Below are 19,098 nucleotides of genomic sequence, written 5' to 3'. Positions count from 1 at the left end.
GCGGCACACCGCCGGCCGGCTCTTCTCGGGGGCTGCACAGGTGTTCCCTTAGATGTTCCCCTTAGATGTTCCTGGTGCATGCCGTCTCTCTCCTCCTTTATAGTCCTCCTCCGCCAATCCCAACTCGGCTGCCCACACGCCGAGTACGCTGCTCTCCTCCAATCAGGAGCAAGTCCTACAGTTTATCAGTTGAACTGGAGGCAGCTGTGCGGAAGCTGTTTACTTCTCTCCCAGCGCCATATTGTGGGAGAGCAGATGCATAGAATAAGTCCTAATTCCAGTAACTCAGTCTAGTCCGGTTGCTCCCCACACTTTTGTCTTGGGGCTCAGTTTCTAACACCTTAAATGTCTCATAGGGCAAAAAAAAAAAATGAGAGAGAAGAGTGCCTACAATAATTTACACTGTAGAGAACCACATATAATTATTACTTGTCTGAAAAAGGGAGGAGATTCAAAATTGCTATTATTCCATGGTCATTTTTTCTTATGTTTAATATCAAAATGGAATGTATGTATTATGAATTCTTAGGTATTTGTGTGTTTTTTAGATTGTTTTATTTTTTAAGTAGATGTTCAAATGGATAACTGGGTGACATCAAGTTCTTTGCTTATGATTACTTCTCTGAATTAGAGTTCATGGAATTAAATTTGTTGCTGGATTAGGAGTGGTTAAATCTTTATCCACTGACTTCACACTAGTATTTTCAAGGTCAGGCAATATTCCTTGGGTAGATTGTTCTTTCTTGCCAGATGGAAAACTTCATGGGGCAAGAAACATATCTGATGTGAAATTAAAATTCAGCATCTTGACAGAGATAGTATTTTAGTTAAATGAATATTTGAAGATATACAAAATAAATACATAAGATTTCTGAGCTCCAAGAAATACTTAATAGATGGGCCTAGGAAATAGAGATCTATTTGATGACTGCCACACTTAAGTGAATATGTAATTTGTTGTTCTGACACAAGTTTGATCATAAAAAGGGCATATTAATAATTATACACTGTTGATATGTATAAACCAGAATCATCTTGGGCCAAACAAGTTAAATGTTCACCCTACCTATGGACGGCATTCCATTTCTTTATTTAATAAGCATTTCTTTAAATATTTATTTGAAAGTCAGAGTTACACAGAGTGAAGGAGAGGCAGAGAGAGAGAGACAGAGAGAGAGGGGTCTTCCATCCACTGGTTCACTCCTCAATTGGCCACAATGGCCAGAAATGTACCAATCTGAAGCCAGGAGGTAGGAGCTTCTTCTGGGTCTCCCACATGGGTGCAGGGGCTGAAGGGCTTGGGCCATCTTCTACTGCTTTCCCAAGCCACAGGCCACAGAGAGAGATGGATTGGAAGTGGAGAGCCCAGGGCTTGAACCAGCACTCATATGGGATGCCAGCACTGCAGGCGGTGGCTTTATCTGGCTAGCCACAGCACCAGTCCCTTTAATAAGCATTTATCAAACATTCCTTTGTGTGGTATGTTGAAAGAATTAGCAGCCACTTGATTTCCCTAGAAATTGGAGTAAGAGATACTCAGCAGCAAGATGTAGGCAGGGAGAGTACGCTGAATGACAAAAAGCTTTGGACACAAAAGTAAGGATACAAAAGGTAGGGAGGATAATGAAAAAGTCTATTAAAGGTAATTTAGAAGGACCTGAACCAAGGAACTGTGGCAGTGGGGATGCAGAAGAAGCAACAGATTACAGTGAGATCTAAAAGGTAGAATCAACAGGAGTTCAATGCTTTACTAGGGCAGATGAGAGCAGGAGAAAAGTCATGTGTAAATCTGAATTTGGATTGTATTATTAAAGGACAAGGTGTTCTCAGCACATTAATGTTCATCAGTACTACATACTTCCTCCAATCCACTTATAAAATGCCCATAAATCCAGGACACAATCTCATAGGAATATGTGATCTGTAATCCCTATTTCTATCATCAAGCCAAACATTTTTAACTGCTACTATATACAATGGTCCTCATTATGATGCAGTTACTTTGAAACCAGAAGGCATAATCAGAGGCTGTAAGAACAGTCTTTAAAAAGTTAAATTTAAAGCCCAAAGAATTATTTAATTCAAAGCTGAATTTGGAATACCTCACAAATTCAGAGTTCATGTGTCCACCAACCTCAGGTACTCAAAGTACAATAAAGGAGAACATGAGTAAAAATTTTTCCCAGAATAGCCAAAATATGCATTATAAGGTTCAAGTGAGGTGTCCTGCCACAGGCTCAGCATAGTGATTCTTAAATAAACTCACTCTGTCTTGACTGCTCTGGCAGGAGTGGCTGGGCACACAGAGAAGAGGAGAGCAATAGATGTGAACTGTGAATAAGTTGAAAGGGTTCCAACAAGAGTGCTGCGGAGCTCCGTGGCCCTACCTGAATGTAATATGCAGGCAGGCATTTGATTTCTGGGAGACTACAATGCTCTAGGAGAACTGAGCACCATCAGAGCATTCAAGGCCAACATCCACAACTCACTGAGTGATGATGGATCACAGTATCTTGGCTTCATGGACAGAACTAAGCTTGCTGCATCTTTCTGTTTGGAGCCACTGGAACTGAAGAGCACATGGGGTCATAGAGGGTGGAGGAGAATGGTGTGTGGGGGTCTCATGGTGGTGGTAGCTGTGCAGAGGGAGGGGTGGAGGAGGAGAAGATTGAGGGCCCTTAGCACTGTGGGAGTGTGGAGCAGAGAAGGGAGGGAGACAGGGATGACTTGTCTGCATCATGCCTGGTACTCTCTTGGGTGTAAGTGACAGAACATGAATGGTGGGAATATAATGCTTACCCTAACAGCACTTCCAGTCCTGGGGGACAGATGACAAGACATAGACAACTACAAAACCATGTGAGAAAGGATGTAGGTACACAAGAGATTCTCCTACATCATTTGTGAATGCCACGCCAGTGTCAGGTAAGAATATTGGGTTAAGGTCAGATCTCAGGGGTAGCAGAGCCCAGAAATGACAGCATTGTCTGAAATGGGACCAGGGAGATGGTAGTCAGAGGCAGGAGGGGCAGCACTGTGAGGGCTGCATGAAGAGTCCTGGCTGTCAGCACAGTGCCTGCCACTCACTGTGTGTGTGAATTTGCCACAATGGCAGGGAGGGCAAGTGTTGTGACAAAGGTGGGAGGGGAGCTCATGGCTGGGGCTCCATGTGTCTCCAGAGAAGTTTCATATGATCAAGTTCTTGAGGATTTGAGTGGTACTGTAAATGGGCACTGACACTTGACCCACAGCTTTTGGTCAGTTTTTACTAGATATAATGTCTGAATTGTGCTGTTCAAATTCCTGTATCATCTCTGAACTCAGTGACTTTATTCTGCAAATTGAGGGAGGTCAGTCTTCTTTATTTTTTATTTTTAAATATTTACAGGATTTATTTATTTGTCTATCTATCGATCAATCTACCTATGTATCTGAGAGGAAGAGTTACAGATAGGGAGAAGCAGAGACAGAGACAACTTCCACCCACTGGTTCACTCCCAACTGGCCACAATGACCAGAGCTGGGCTTGACCTGCTATATCACAGCACTAATGTCAATAAAGCTTTTTAAAAATCTGAAGAAGGAAAACGTAAAATCATAAATTATAGTGGTCTGCATGTGTACATTTCTGAAAAGTACATAATTTGATCCTATTGAAAACCTAAAATTTGTTTTTAAATTATATAATGAAAAAGGATAAAAAGGATGTCCATCTATGTCTCTACAGCATAAGATATACATCAACTTTCCCAGGTTCTATATGCATTTATGAACAAAGTTTCATAGGTGCAATCAGTAGAGTGGCTCCAATGAGTCTTAACCAGGGACTCAACTAAATTTAACAAGGGCACTCAATAGGAATTTTAGAAGAATTCCAAAATACGTATCAGAAGAAAAATAAATACTTTACTTGGTATATCTCATTTTAACTATACTATTGTCTACATTTCTGATTGTCAGATGTACTAAAAAAATCCCAGAAGCAGCAGAGTTAACATGATGAGGAATAAAATCAAGTTTTTAAGATACAACTTGGCTAGGGAAAATGAGAATTCACAGATCCCAGATTAAAATAACAAAGATGGCCCAATAAAAGGAAACTCAATGTCTTCATACACTAACATTTATTATCTCATGTTTAATTAACAAAAAGGTGATTACTCCAGCTATTCCCCATTAGGCATCCCAATTTAATCTGCTAAATCCAGTTTAAAAAAAAATAGCACCTCATGATAGATTACTAAAATCATATTGCTGTATGTCATCCACCATGTCCATTGTACCTAATACCTAATGTTAACATATCTGATGCATCTCAATAGATAAATGATGTGTCTTAACTATTACAAGTGTGGCAAATGTGTTTTGTTCAAAGTTTTTCCAAAAGCCCCTCAGTCTCAGTTTGCCTTCACCTTGAAAAGATACTTCTTCTGAGGTATACATGGGCACCTCATTGACTTTGCCATCAAACAGAATTTTTGCAAAAAAAATTAACCACACCCACCACTTATCAGGAACACAAGCATGCAACACATAGATGACAAGCTCCATGAATGAGATGATCTGACATACTTCTCAAGTACATACAAGCCTAATCATCCTACTTGGGTTTTAGTGCAATGCATACCTCATTTACAAAATTAATTGTCACCTTTGCTACAAATCAGTCCAGCTTATATGGGCCTCCCTCTGATGAAAGGGGCTAAAATACATCAAAATAAACTCTAGGCACTGTCCTTGTGCTCCCAGTGACTTTTTCTCTCTAGGCGCTCACAAAACTCCTAAATTCTCTAGATCACCTGTGATGCCCATTAGTTCTCAAAGACTATGATGCAAGTAATTTCCCTCTTGGATCTTTGTTATTAAATGTGCCATATGGGAAATGAAGTTCCTACACACCTTGTGCTTAGGATTCTCCAAACCATGTTGTCTGCTAGGACTTTGGCCGTGAATATAGGACAGTAAAACCTGAGCATGGTTACTGAGGTCTCCTTAATAAAGGGTGGACTGGGGCTGGCACTGTGGTGCACTGGTGTAATCCTCCACCTGCAGTGCCAGCATCCCATATGTGCACTAGTTCTAGTCCCCACTGCTCCTCTTCCCAGCCAGCTCTCTGCAATAGCCTGGGAAAGCAGTAGAAGATGGTAAGTGCCTTGGTCCCTGCAAAAATGTGAGAGACCTGGAAGCTCCTGGCTCAGATTGGCCCAGCTCCAGCCATTGCAGTCATTAGGGGAGTAAACGAGCATATGGAAGACCTTTCTCTCTGTCTCTTTCTCTCACTGTCTGTAACTATATCTGTCAAATAAATAAGTAAATCTTTATATATATATATATATGATATATATATATGTATGTAATATATGATGGACCAAAATGTGGCATTCTCCATTTGGCAGAAGAATGGGCTCCAATATCTACTATCTATGTCAGTATGTCAGTATAATGCAGGAGGTAACCCCTCTACCAAACAAGAAAAGCTATTTAGGTTCAGAGGACACCATTCTGCTGCCTGTTGACCTTATTTCTGTTAGTCTGGATGCTTTCATCCATTGTAATCCAGAGACCCAATTTTCCCTTAGATATTAACAGCAGCAAACATGAAAATTTGGTAAGAAAAGCTTAAACTGAGAGTTATGATTAATAACTATTTTAACAAAATTTCTTAGAACCCATCTAGTCCAAACCTTGGACAACTGGAAGCTGTTGTACTTGGCCCACCCATAATCAAGATATATTCTAAATCCTTTAACTGCAAGGAGACTATCATAGACATTAAGGGTCCAAACTGATCCAGTTTCCTGCTAACATGTCTGGGAAAGCAGCACAGGATGACTCAAATATTGGGGCTCCTGCACCCATGTGAGAGACCTGGAAAAAGCCCCTGGCTCCTGATATCAGTCTGGTTTAGCCACAGTCATAGCAGCCATTTGAGGAGTGAACAAACCAGGAGGAAGATCAACCTCTCCCATTCTCTCTTTCTAGTACTTCTTTCAAATGCATAAATAGATCTTTTAAAAAGTAGATTGCATCAATATATTTGCCATTGCTCAGTCATGATGCCTTTTACTACCTTGAGCTCTTTTTCAAAAAAATTATTTATTCGAAAGGCAGAAAGAGGAGCTGGTGTTGTGGTGCAGTGGACAAAGCTGCTATCTGTTACATTGGCATCCTGTATGTGCACCAGTTCAAGTACCAGCTATGCCACTTCTGATCCAGTGCCCTGCCAATGGACTTAAAAGCAGCGGAAGATGGCCCAAGTGCCTGGGCTGCTGTCACACACATCAGACGAGAAGCTCCTGGTTTCAACCTGGCCACACTCTGGCTATAGAAGTCATCTCAAAAATGAATTAGGTGGTGGAAGATTTCTGTCTCTTCCTTTCTCTGTAATGCTTTCAAATAAATAAATATTTTAATATGATAAAAAAAAAGGCAGAGAGACACAGAGACAAAGAAAGAAGGAAAGAGAAGCACAGAGATCTCCCATCTGCTGGTTCACTTTATACATGGCTACAACTGTGCGAGACCAGGTTCTCAAGTCCCCATTTAGGTTACAGTTCTCCAAATTAGATGACAGGAATCAAAGAATTTGAGCCATCATCCATTGTTTCCCAGGGATTTTAACATGAAACTCATTTGGAAGTGGAGTACCCAACTCAGATTAGCACTGCAAAATAGGATGTGGGCATCTGTTGTGATGGCTAACAAATTGGAAAACCTAGAAGAAATCAACAGATTCCTGGACACACACAGTATACCAAAATTGAGTCATGAAGACACAAAGAAAAGCTAAACAGATCAAAAACCAAGACAGAGATTGGATGAGTAATAAAGACCCTCCCAACAAAGAAAAGTCCAGGATCAGACAGCCTCACTATTGAATTCTACTGCACATTTAAAGAACTACTTCCAATTCTTCTCAAACTATTCAAAAACAATTCAAAGTGAGGCAATCCTCTCAAATTCCTTCTATTAAGCCTGCATCATCTCAATTCTTAAACTAGAAAAAGATACAGTGGAGAAAGAGAACTATAGAAAAATATCCCTGATGGGGACTGGTGCCGTGGCACACTGAGTTGATCCTCCACCTGCAGAGCTGGCAACCCATGTGGGTGCTGGTTCTGGTCCTGGTTGCTCCTCGTTCAGTCCAGCTCTCTGCTCTGGCCTGGGAGGCAGTAGAGGATGGCCCAAGTGCCTGGGCCCCTGCACCCGCATAGGAGACCAGAAAGAAGCATCTGGCTCCTGGCTTCAGATCAACACAGCTCTGGCCACTGTGGCCATTTGGAGAGTGAGCCAGCAAAGGGAGGACCTTTCTCCCTGTCTCTCTCTCTCTCACTGTCTGTAACTCTACCTGTCAAATAAAAAAAATTAAAAAAAAAAGAAAGAAAAATATCCCTGATGAACATAGATGCAAAAATCCTCATAAAAAACATTGCTAATTGAATCCAAATGACCACAATACCTGGAGCTGGGCTGATCTGAAGCAAGGAGCCAGGAGTTTCTCCAGGGTTTCCCATGTGGGTGCAGAGGCCAAAGTACTTGAACCATTTTCCACTGACTTCCCAGCCCATTCACAGAGAGCTGGATCATTAGAGGAGCAGCCAGGATACAAACTGATGCCCATGTGATATGCCAGTGTGGGGGGCAGAGGCTCAATCTAGTACACCACAGCACCAGACCCCAAAAGCAATTACAGATTCAATATGATCCCAATCAAAATACCAACAACACTCTTCTGAGATCTAGAGAAAATAATGCTAAAATTGGTATGAAAATGCAAGAGACACCCAATAGCTAGAGGAATCTTAAACAACAAAAACAAAGTTGGAAGCCTCACAATACCAAACTTGAAGACCTATTACATGACAGCTAGAATCAAAACAGCCTGGTACTGGCACCAAAAAGTCATGTAGATGAATGAAGCAGAGTAAAATCCCCAGAAATAAATCCACAAATCCATAACCAACTAATTTGTGACAAATGATCTAAAAGAAATCCCTGGACAAAGAACAACCTTCAAAAATGGTGCTGGGAAAATTTAACCTTCTGATGCAGAAAAATGAAACAAGCTCTCTACCTTACAACTTATATAAAATACAGTGTAAATGGATCAATGATCTAAATCTATGATGTGATACCATCAAATTCCTAGAGGGAAACTCTGCAAGATATTGGCATCACCAAAGCCTTCTTGGAAAAAGCTCCCAGAAGCACAGAAGAAAAGTATAAATACTCAAATGGCATTACATCAAGATAAGAACCTTCTGAACTGCAAAGTAAACATTCAACAAGATGAAGCAACTGACAGAATGGAAGAAAATATTTGCAAACTAGGCAACTGAAAAAAGGAATAATATCTAGAATCTAGAAAGAGCTCAAGACTCAACAACAAACAATCCAGTCAAGAAATAGGCAAAGGATATAAATCGGCATTTTCCCAAGGATGGATTTCAATTAGCAAGCAGACACATGAAAACATGCTCAGGAACAATAGCCACCAGAGGACTGCAAATAAAAGCCACAATGACCTTTTGCCTCACCCAGTTAGAATGGCTCTCATACAGAAACCAAAAGTCAGGGGAGGGAGGTTTTGTGCAGCAGGTTAAGCTGCTGCCTGCAGTACTAGAATCCCACATGAATGCCATTTTGAGTTCTGGCTGCTCCACTTCTGATCCAGCTCCCTGCTAATGTGCTTGGGAAGGCAGTAGAAGATGGCCCAAGTGCCTGGGCCCCTGCACCCACTTGGGTGACCAGGGAGATGCTTCTAACTCTGGCTTCAGATTGGACCAGCACCACCTGTTGGGCCATATGGAGAATAAACTAGCAGATAAAATACATATGTCTCTCTGCCTCTGCCTCTCCCTCTCTGTAACTCCACCTTTCAAATAAAGAATTCTTTTGAAAAAGTCAACAAACAATAAAGGCTGGTGGAGAGGTAGAGAAAAAGTACCCTAACCCACTGTTGGTGGGAATGAAGCTAGTACAGACATTATGGAAGGCAGTATAAAAGTTCCTCAGAAATCTGAAAACAGATATACCATAATGATCCTGCCATCCCACTCCTGGGAATTTATCCAAATGAAATGAAATCAAATATGCATGCATTATCTTTACCCTCATGTTTATGACAGCTCAGTTCACAATAGCTAACATGGAATCAACCCAGCTGTCCATCAGCTGGTGACTGGAAAAAGAATATGAGCTATATATACAGTGTAAAATACTATTCAGCCATAATTGAGAATGAAATCCTATCTTTTGCAACTAAATGGATGCAACTGGAAACAATTATGCTTCGTGAAAGAAGCCAGTCCCCAAAAGACAAATACCATATGTTTTCTCTGATTAGTGGTAATATATAGACAACAAAAAGTAGCATCTGAGTTAAATTGATATTTTGAGATTTGAGTATTGTTCATAGCCCTCTTCTGTACTCTTTGATAGAGTATAGAAAATATACTCATTGATATTTCTGCTACTACTTGCTGAATTTTTTTATTTTGTAGAAGGTTAAAGCTTGTGATTCTAAAATAAACTCAAAGCATGCAGTTGTAAAAATTAAAAGAAAATAAAACAAGGAGGGAATTGGAAGTATGAGGCAAAGGAAGATAGAGTAGGATGTATCATTTTGGTCTTAAATCTATATATATAAATTACATGAAATTTGTTCACTTAACATGAATTTTAAAATATAAACTTAACACTAGAAGGAAAAGACCTGATCAGTGTTTTCTGGATCACCACTAATAAAATTTAGTCTTCATTTATGTCTGACCATATTTGATTTTATATTTATTTATTTTATAAGAAAATTAGCATCACCATTCCTAATAAGGCATCCTGAATCATCTATATCTGTTGGCTCCTACTATGCTAATAATTTCTCATGAACTTACACCCGTATCATCTTAAAAAGATGCAATGTGGGACCGGCACTTTGGCATAACAGGTAAAGCTGCTGCCTGCAGTGCTGGCAACCCATATGGGTGCCAGTTCAAGTCCCAGCTGCTCCACTTCTGACCCAGCTTTCTGCTAGGGCCTGGGAAAGCAATAGAAGGTAGCCCAAGTCCTTGGGTTCCTGAATACATGTGGGAGACCCAGAAGAAGCTCCTGGCTCCTGGCTTTGGATAGGCACAGCTCCAGCAGTTGTGACCAATTAGGGAGTCAACGTCAGATGGAAGACCAATCTCTCCACTTTCTGTGCAACTATGACTTTCAAATACATAAATATTTTTTTTTTTATTTTTTGACAGGCAGAGTGGACAGTGAGAGAGAGAGAGAGACAGAGAGAAAGGTCTTCCTTTTGCCGTTGGTTCACCCTCCAATGGCCGCCGCGGTCGGCGCGCTGCGGCCGGTGCACCGCGCTAATCTGATGGCAGGAGCCAGGAGCCAGGTGCTTTTCCTGGTCTCCAATGCGGTGCAGGGCCCAAGCACTTGGGCCATCCTCCACTGCACTCCCTGGCCACAGCAGAGAGCTGGCCTGGAAGAGGGGCAACCGGGACAGAATCTGGCGCCCGACCGGGACTAGAACCCGGTGTGCCGGCGCTGCTAGGCGGAGGATTAGCCTAGTGAGCCACGGCGCCGGCTCAAATACATAAATATTTTAAAAGTAAGAAATTTAAAATGTGAAAGGTTTTTGAAAAATTTATTAATTTATTGTGAGGCAGAGTTACAGATATAGAGAGGAAGAGAAAGAGACATCTTCTATCCACTGGTTCACCCCTTAAGTGGCCACAATAGCTGGAGCTGGGCCAATCTGAAGCCAGGTGCCAGAAGCCAGGAGTCAGCAGCTTCCTCCAGGTCTCCCATGTGGGTTCAGGGGCCCAAGCATTCAGGCCATATTCCACTGCTTTCCTAGGCCATTCACAAAGAGCTGGATTGGAAATGCAGAAGCAGGGACTCAAACTGGTGCCCACATGGGATGCTGGTGCTGCAGGTGGAGGTTTAATCTACTATGCCACAGAGTGGGCCAGTGAAAGATTTTAGAAAGACATCTTTCATGTAGTCTAGGCTGCAATATTGTAAGGGAAAGTTTAGCTTTTATTTCCCACACATCAGTATTCTTTTAGCAACTATTAATATTGAATATCATACATATATACATAAATATAGGTACCTGCAGATTTTGTTGTCATTCTTTCTAATTCTCTTTTTAATATCTGCTTATAGGCTTCTGGAAAAATCAAGGCTATTAGGACCTTGATTTTGTAGTTTCAACCTCCACAACCCTCAGAAGTAAAATTCCATGATTTAAATCACATTATCTGTGGTATTTTGTTAGCAAATTAATACATCCTCATTTCTGCCAGCATTTTCTGCAGTCATCTAGAAGGTCCTCATGATTAGCAGAGACATATGGAAACTAAAAACTATGACTTTAGATTACCAAGTATCTACTAACGTAAACAAACATCCCAGAAGCAACCTACCATCATTCCCCAGGACCCAGAAAAAAACAAGAATGGGCAGGGCAGTAGAAAAATATGAATAATGAAAGATCACTGCAGAAATAAATAAGGAAGGGGCTGGTGCTGTGGTACAATGGGTTAATGCCTTGACCTGCTGTGAATACATCCCATATGGTGCTGCTAGGAGACCAGGTGCTCCACTTCCAATCCAGCTCCCTACTAATGCACCTAGGAAATTGGTGGAAGATGGCCCATGTTCTTGGGTGCTGGCACCCACATGAAAGACTTGGAAGAAGTGTCTGGCCTTTCAAATAAATAAATAAATTTTAAAAAAATAGAAGCAGTGTTAACACTGTTGTAAAAACAGACACATAGTTCAATGGAAAATAGGTAGCCAAAATAAACCGACGTTTCTACAGGCAACTCACATTTAACAAAGGAAATAAAACAGACAGGAGAAAGAAGAATCCCTTTAGCAAATGGTCTAGAGGAAAGTGGTTATCCATATGTAGAAGCCTGAAAATATACCCCAACACCTCATATACTATGTAAAAGCAACTCAAGGTGAATTAAAAGTCTAAATATAAAACCAAAACTAAGTAATCATAGGAGAAACTGTAAAGCATTAGCATAGACAACAGTTTTGGGTAAGATTCCAAAAGCACAAGTAACAAAAATAAAAACATACAAATTTGGACTTCTGGCCTCTCGAACAATGAGACAACACATTTCTGCTGTGGAAGTTACTCAGTTTGTGCTGTCGTTAAAGCAGCCCTCGGGAAATAGCACAGGATCTGATGAGTTATGAAAGATATTTAGCTTTATTCTTTGTAAATTTGCTCAATATTCTTGAAGTTTTCTAACAGAGTTAACGGCTGAGTAGAATACTTTATAATGCATCTGTTTTTCAACTTTTATTTCCTATCCAAATTGTTCCATTACTTTACTCAGAATATGAATATGTATCAACTAGAGCTTGGAAAGACCTACTTTAAAACAGTCTATGATGTGACTTCTTTTTCTGCTCACAGTTCTTTTAGAATATTTATGTAATTTTAGAAAATTGAAAATCTTATAACTACACAGACTATCAAATTAAGATACATCTTCACAACAAAGTAATCATCAGAGTGAAGATACAATGAACAGAATGGCAGACAACATTGAAAACTCTGAATATGACAAAAGATTGATAGGCAGAACTTACATATACAGAACTGTAAAATCCCCAAACAAGAAGCAAAATGTACAGTTAAGAAATGGGCAATGATCAGAATAGATGTTTCTCAGAAGAAGAAATCTAAATGGTCAAGACACATGTGAATATGCCCAATGTTGCTAGCCATTAGGGAAATGTAAATCAAAACCAATAGCAGACTCCATCTCTGGGAGAAGACAATCCTTGGGTTTTCATTTGTGCAACAAGTGGGTTTAGAGGACCCTGTTCACCACTAGAGGGCAGAGTCTACATGAAAGTAAGGAAACCTTAATGTTTTCCTGATGAGCTTGTTAAATTCTTGACCAGTGCCTATTACCTTTGCCACAAACTTTCCAGTCTCACTACTTTCCTTCTTCTCCCTCTTCTCTGTGGCTTCCAAAAACAGTATACCTTCTATATACTGAGGATACTTTTGTTTTGTTTTATTCCTTCTGTTTCATGGTGTTCCTCTAAAAAATCACCATCCTCAAAATATTCATTCATTTATGCAGTCTGCACTTTTCATGGGCTACTATATGGCAAAGTACTACGTTAAAGGAAAGGTATAGGCCAGGAACTGAGCAAAGTTCACAACAATGAAGCCATTGGGGGAATGAATCCTATGGAAGGTCTCTCTCTCTCTCTCTCTCTCTCTACCTCTCCTTCTCTCTCTGTGTAAATCTGATTTTCATATAAATAAATAAATCCAAAAAATAAATAAATAAAGTAGCAGCCTGGTGGCAATACCTTTCTATCAGAACATGTGAAGCACTCCAACACAGTTTGTCACATAAAGTCAGCAACAGTTTTCAAGGGCACATCTTCTACTCTACTATGTGGACATCTCTGTGGGGGGTAAGGGGTACTTATTTCTTCCCCTCTTCTTTCTTACCACTCTCACAGTTATAACTTCTATAGATGCTTCCACAGACCAGTCTCTATGAAAATATAGAACTAATATCCTCCCATGTCAAAAATGTCATGGGTTTAAACACAGAACCCAAAATAAGACAAGTAACTGGCCTTCTTAATTACACAGTGTGGAATATAAGATTCTCAGTGGATCACTGGGGAACTGTAAAGTACTGGGCAGAGGAAAACTGTTACTAATCTGTATTCATGATGCTGCAATTCCCCACTTTATACAACCTCAGATTAAAAGAGCTCCAGTTAAGTTGGCACCATGGCTCAATAGGTTAATCTGCCGCCTAGCAGCGCCAGCACACCAGGTTCTAGTCCCGGTCCGGGCGCCAGATTCTATCCCGGTTGCCCCTCTTCCAGGCCAGCTCTCTGCTGTGGCCAGGGAGTGCAGTGGAGGATGGCCCAAGTCCTTGGGCCCTGCACCCCATGGGAGACCAGGAGAAAGCACCTGGCTCCTACCTTCGGATCAACACGATGCGCTGGCCCCAGCGCACCAGCCACAGCGGTCATTGGAGGGTGATCCAACGGCAAAAGGAAGACCTTTCTCTCTGTCTCTCTCTGTCCACTCTGCCTGTCAAAAAAAAAAAAAAAAAAGAGCTCCAGTTAGTGGGCAGCACTGTTGCATAGTGGGTAAAGCTATTGTCTGCAGTGTCAGCAGGGGTGCCAGTTGGGATCCTGGCTGCTCCTATTCCCATCCAGCTCTCTGCTGTGGCCTGGGAAGATGGCCCAAATCCCTCATCTCCTGCACCCACTTAAAGCACCTGGACAAAGCTCCTGACTCCTAGTTTTGGATCAAAACAGCTCCAGCCATCTATCTCTGCTTCTGCTATTCTGTAACTCTACCTTTCAAATAAATAATTATTTTAAAAAATAGCTCCATCCCAGAAAAACCTCCTGGCTACTGGTTTCAGATCAGCACAGCACCGGCTGTTACTGCCAACTGGGAAGTGAACCACTGGATGGAAGATGTCTCTCTCTCTCTGCCTCTCTTCTCTCTTTTTAACTCTGACTTCCAAATGAATAAATAATTCTTTAAAAACATATCTCCAGTTATTGACCCACAGAGTAGACTTGCATTAATTTTAGTTCACTCGTCACTTTACAAAGGGATCTGGGCAGGTAAAACAGTTGACAGCCTTGCTAACAGGGGAAAAAAAAAGCTGAGGACAGAAAATGAAAAGCAGCCAAAGAAATCATCAGCTATGATTCCATGGCCTTCTAGAAGAAATACAGCCACAACCTGAGACAAAGAAAGAGCAGTGGTCCCCATCCAACACAAACCTTGAAAAGTGGATGCTCACAATTAACGAGTGAAACAGCTGCCCACTGAAATCTTGTCTAGGGAGGGAAGATACCCTAAGTTCTGCTTCTGTAAACTCCAGTCATAAATCTGTCCTCATAAATCTGTTCCTGGCATCTCTTTTATAAACATACTGGACCCACCGACCATTGGAAATGTGGTCCTAAGTCATGTAGGCTGCATTTAAACCCACCAATGCTGTAACAGCTGAGGTATGATGCTGATGATTCTATAAATATTGTAAAAGTTGAATTTAGGCTTAATTCTCAGGAAATCATTCCAGCTGAGCCCAGGGCCATCAATATAAACCCCTTGGGTCCTCCACTCTCTTTGTGCCTGTTTGAAAGAAGGGAGTTTCCCACCCCAGGTTTCTGTAACAGCCTCAAATTCCAGATTGGAAAATCTGATAATTAAATACAGAAATGGGATCAATGCACAAAGCTACTGCACACGCTTCACACAGCTCCCTCTGGGAGAAAGCTGAACACTCAGGGCCACACCCAGCAGCTGTGTCCACAGGGACCCCCACCAGGAAGATGAGGTGCAGGATGAGAGCAGTGGGGCAGAGCCTAGTCAGACCCTCCTTCCCACCCCCACCCCCCGCTGCCCCAGGCTCTCAGCTGAAGGCCATGCAGCCCCACCCCGCAGGAACCAGCCCAGGAAACAGCAGGAGGCCCGGCTCAGACTGCATTCTGAGACCGAGTGCAGTACAAACCGGGCTTATTTAACTGGAGAGTGGAAGTCTCCCTGCCTTGCTTCCCTGTGCTCTCAGATGCCCTGGGTGTGCAGGTTTCCAGACTGCTGCCCTCTCTCTCCTGTAACCACTAAATAAAGCACCTTAGGAACAGTTTCAGTGATGTTCTGCAGGGGACAGGCTGGGCGCTGGGAGCCTGGGAAGCAGAGGTGGGAGACAGAACAGCCCTGGCGGGAACAAGTGCACCCTTGCCCACAGGCATTCAGAATGCAGATTACGCCAGATCTCCTGGGGACTCTGGGAAATGGAGTCCAGGCCGCAGCATCCCTAGAGCATTCCAGTCCTGACCTCAGGGAAAGCTGCCATGATCACTGAGAAGTGAGCCTCACTGGGGGTCGCCAGCCGCCCTAGCACCCATCCTCCCACACACGTATCCCCACCCCTTCCTGTACCCCAAACCTGCTGCAGCAAGTCCCGGGAGCAGGTACCCTTTCTTCTGGACCCACGGGGAGCGAAGCGGGGAGTGCGGGGCAGAGAGTCCCTGCACGTGGGACTCACAGGCGGATGATGAAGAGGGAAGCAGCAGCAGGAGGCAGGCTCGGGGTGAGCGCTCGGAAACTGCCTGGGACCGCACGTGCAGAGCAGGAGATGCAGTAAATGCCCGAGAAGGAGCAGCACAGCCCTCAGGGCTGACCCTGATTTGGGAATGAACTCCCTCTGGTCCAACTCAGAGCCCCACAGGCGGGCACTAGAATGCGCATGCGCACAGGCATTTGGAACGCAGATTACGTCAGAGCTCCTGGGGACTCTGGGAAATGGAGTCCAGGCCGCAGCATCCCAGAGACACCAGCTGGCCCTCCCCAAGGGCTACAGGCTGGGGTGGGTGCCCACCACCAGAGGGCGTTGGCTTTTGTTAAGTCCCTCCTTCCTGTCCTTCCCACCCCAAAATCTCAAGGATCAGTTGCTGTTCTTCCTTTCCTGAATTAGAATTTATAGAGTGACACCCACTGCTGCTTCCTACCCCAAATCCTGGCTCCCTCATAACCTCTGTCTCTTCCAGAAAAATCTTATTTACAGCCTTGTTCCTGGAAACTTCTCCCAAATCATGGATGACTATGAATACAATGTAACTTTTAACAGAGGTGTAGAAGGCATGGTTTAACATCCAGTTTTGAGAATTCCTTTTTTATTTGTGTTTTATTGATGTTTACAGTTCTTTTGTTTAATATTTATTTATTTATTTGGACGTTAGAGTTACACAGAGAAGGAGAAGTAGAAAGTGAGGTCATCCACCTGCTGGTTCACTCCCCAATTGGCAGCAGTGCCACAGTGCTGACCCCTTTGAGTTGTTTTCAAATCACTTTACACAGTCTTTTAATTCACCAAGTACAGAGACAAAAAAGGAATGGGACACAGAGCTAACAGAGCTGAGTATTCAGGGAGGCAGGTTAAGGGGCTAAATGCCTTACATCATATCATTTATACCTTATTTAATTCTGGGAATAGTATTGTATGGAGTTTACATAGCAAAAACTGGTGCAAAGTGTTTAGAAAAATTTCCCATAGCAATATCATTTAAAAGTCTAAGCTAAAAACCAATCAAGGAGGCTGGTGCCATGGCTCAATAGAAATAGGCTAATCCTCTGCCTAGCAGCGCCCGCACACTGGGTTCTAGTCCCGGTCAGGGCGCCGGATTCTATCCTGGTTGCCCCTCTTCCAGGCCAGCTCTCTGCTATGGCCTGGGAGTGCAGTGGACAATGGCCCAAGTCCTTGGGCCCTGCACCCTATGGGAGACCAGGAGAAGCACCTGGCTCCTGCCTTCGGATCAGCGCGGTGCACCGGCTGCAGCGCGCCAGCCACAGCAGCCATTGGAGGGTAAACCAATGGCAAAAGGAAGACCTTTCTCTCTGTCTCTCTCTCTCACTGTCCACTCTGCTTGTCAAAAAAAAAAAAAAAAATCAAGGGGCCAGTGCTGTGGCATAATAGGTAAAACCACCGCCTGCAGTGCCAGCACTCCATATTGGGTGCCAGTTTGAATCCTGGATGCTCTACTTCTGATCCAGCTCTCTGCTATGGCCTGGGAAAGTGGTGGAAGATGTCCAAGTCCTTTGACCCCTGCACTTGTGTGGGAGACCTGGAAGAAGCTCCGGCTCCTGGCTTCAGATGGGAACAGCTCCAGCCCTTACAGCCAATTTGGGAGTGAACCAAAAGATGGAAGATCTCTCTCTCTCTCTCTCTTTCTCTCTGCCTCTCCTATTCTGTGTATCTCTGACTTTCAAATAAATAAATAAATCTTTTATAAAAAACAAATGAAAATATAATACTGGTTTAAGAAATTGTTCTTTTGTCTTGTGGCTCAGTTTCTAAAATCTCAGATTTCTCATAGAGAAAAAAATGTGAGAGAGACAAAGAGTACCTACAAAAATAATTTACACTATAGAAAAACACGTAGGATTACAACGTGTCTAGAAAAGAAAGGAGATTCAAAGTTGCTATTATTTCATGGTTATTTTTCTTATTTTTAATATCAAGATATAGCATATAAATATTATGCATTCCTAGGTATTTGTGTGTTGTTTGGTATGTTTTATTTTTTAAGCAGAAATGCAAGTGGATAACTGGGTAACATGGACTTCTGTTTCTGATTAGCGTTCGTGCTGGATTAGGAATGCTTAAATCTTTATCCACTGACTTCACACCAGTATTTACTATGTCAGACAATATTCTTTGGGTAAATTGCTCTTTCTTGCCAGACTGTAAACTTTATGGGGGCAAGGAACGTATTTGCTTTGACACTAAAACTCAGCATCTTGACAGAGTCAGTCTTTTAGTTGAATGAGTAAATGAGGATAAACAAAGTAAATAAATAATATTTCTACCCTCCAACTACAGCCTAATAGAGGAGACAAGGAAATAGAAATTTATTTCATGACTGTCACTATTAGGTGAAGATATAATTTGCTGTTCTGACACAGGTTTGATCATAAAAAGGGCATATTAATAATTACACAGAGTTGAAGTGTTTGAACAGAAACCAGCTAGGGCCAAACAGGTTAAATGTTCACCCTTGCTATATAAGGCATTCCGCGTCAAGAGAAGAGGAAGGAGGAAGAAGGTAGGGAGTGTGGGTGGGAGGGTGGTTACAGTGGGAAGAATCACCATGTTCCTAAAGTTGTAATTATGAAATGTATGCAGTTTATATTCCTTAAATCAAAGGTTTCTGGGAAAAATAGAATTAATTTTTTTGTAGATGTTATAGCTTTTACAAAGATACTAAGAGAAATGCGTGAAATTCTATTTTTTTAATATTTATTTTATTTTTTAGGGTTACAGAGAGAGGTAGAGCCAGAAAGAGAACTTCCAACCTGTGGTTCACTCCCCAAATGACTGCAACAGCCAGAGCTGAGCTGATCCAAAGCCAGGAGCCAGGAGCTTCTTCCGGGTCTCCCACATGGATGCAGGGACCCAAGGACTTGGGCCATCTTTGACTCCTTTCCCAGGCCATAGCAGAGAGCTGGACTGGAAGTGGAGCAGCCAGGACACAAATTGTTGCCCATGTGGAATCCCAGCTCTGCAGGCT

General features: G+C 42.3%; 1 protein-coding gene across 1 annotated transcript in view; it reads right to left on the bottom strand.

Moving 5' to 3' along the window:
* The window catches only part of LOC100340298 (uncharacterized), a 40,954-nt gene extending 24,605 nt beyond the window's left edge, over positions 1-16,349 (bottom strand). Inside the window, 2 exon segments of the mRNA XM_089317032.1 lie at positions 13,984-14,095; positions 16,077-16,349. Coding sequence (XP_089173158.1) covers positions 13,984-14,034 — 51 coding nt within the window. The 5' untranslated portion in view covers positions 14,035-14,095; positions 16,077-16,349.
* Positions 16,350-19,098: the final 2,749 nt, after the last annotated feature.

This window comes from Oryctolagus cuniculus, chromosome 17, assembly GCF_051225735.1.
Source record: "Oryctolagus cuniculus isolate XC-2025 breed Fujian yellow rabbit chromosome 17, ASM5122573v1, whole genome shotgun sequence".
In the NCBI taxonomy this organism is placed as follows: Eukaryota; Metazoa; Chordata; class Mammalia; order Lagomorpha; family Leporidae; genus Oryctolagus; species Oryctolagus cuniculus.
This window is presented reverse-complemented; position numbering and strand designations above follow the sequence as displayed.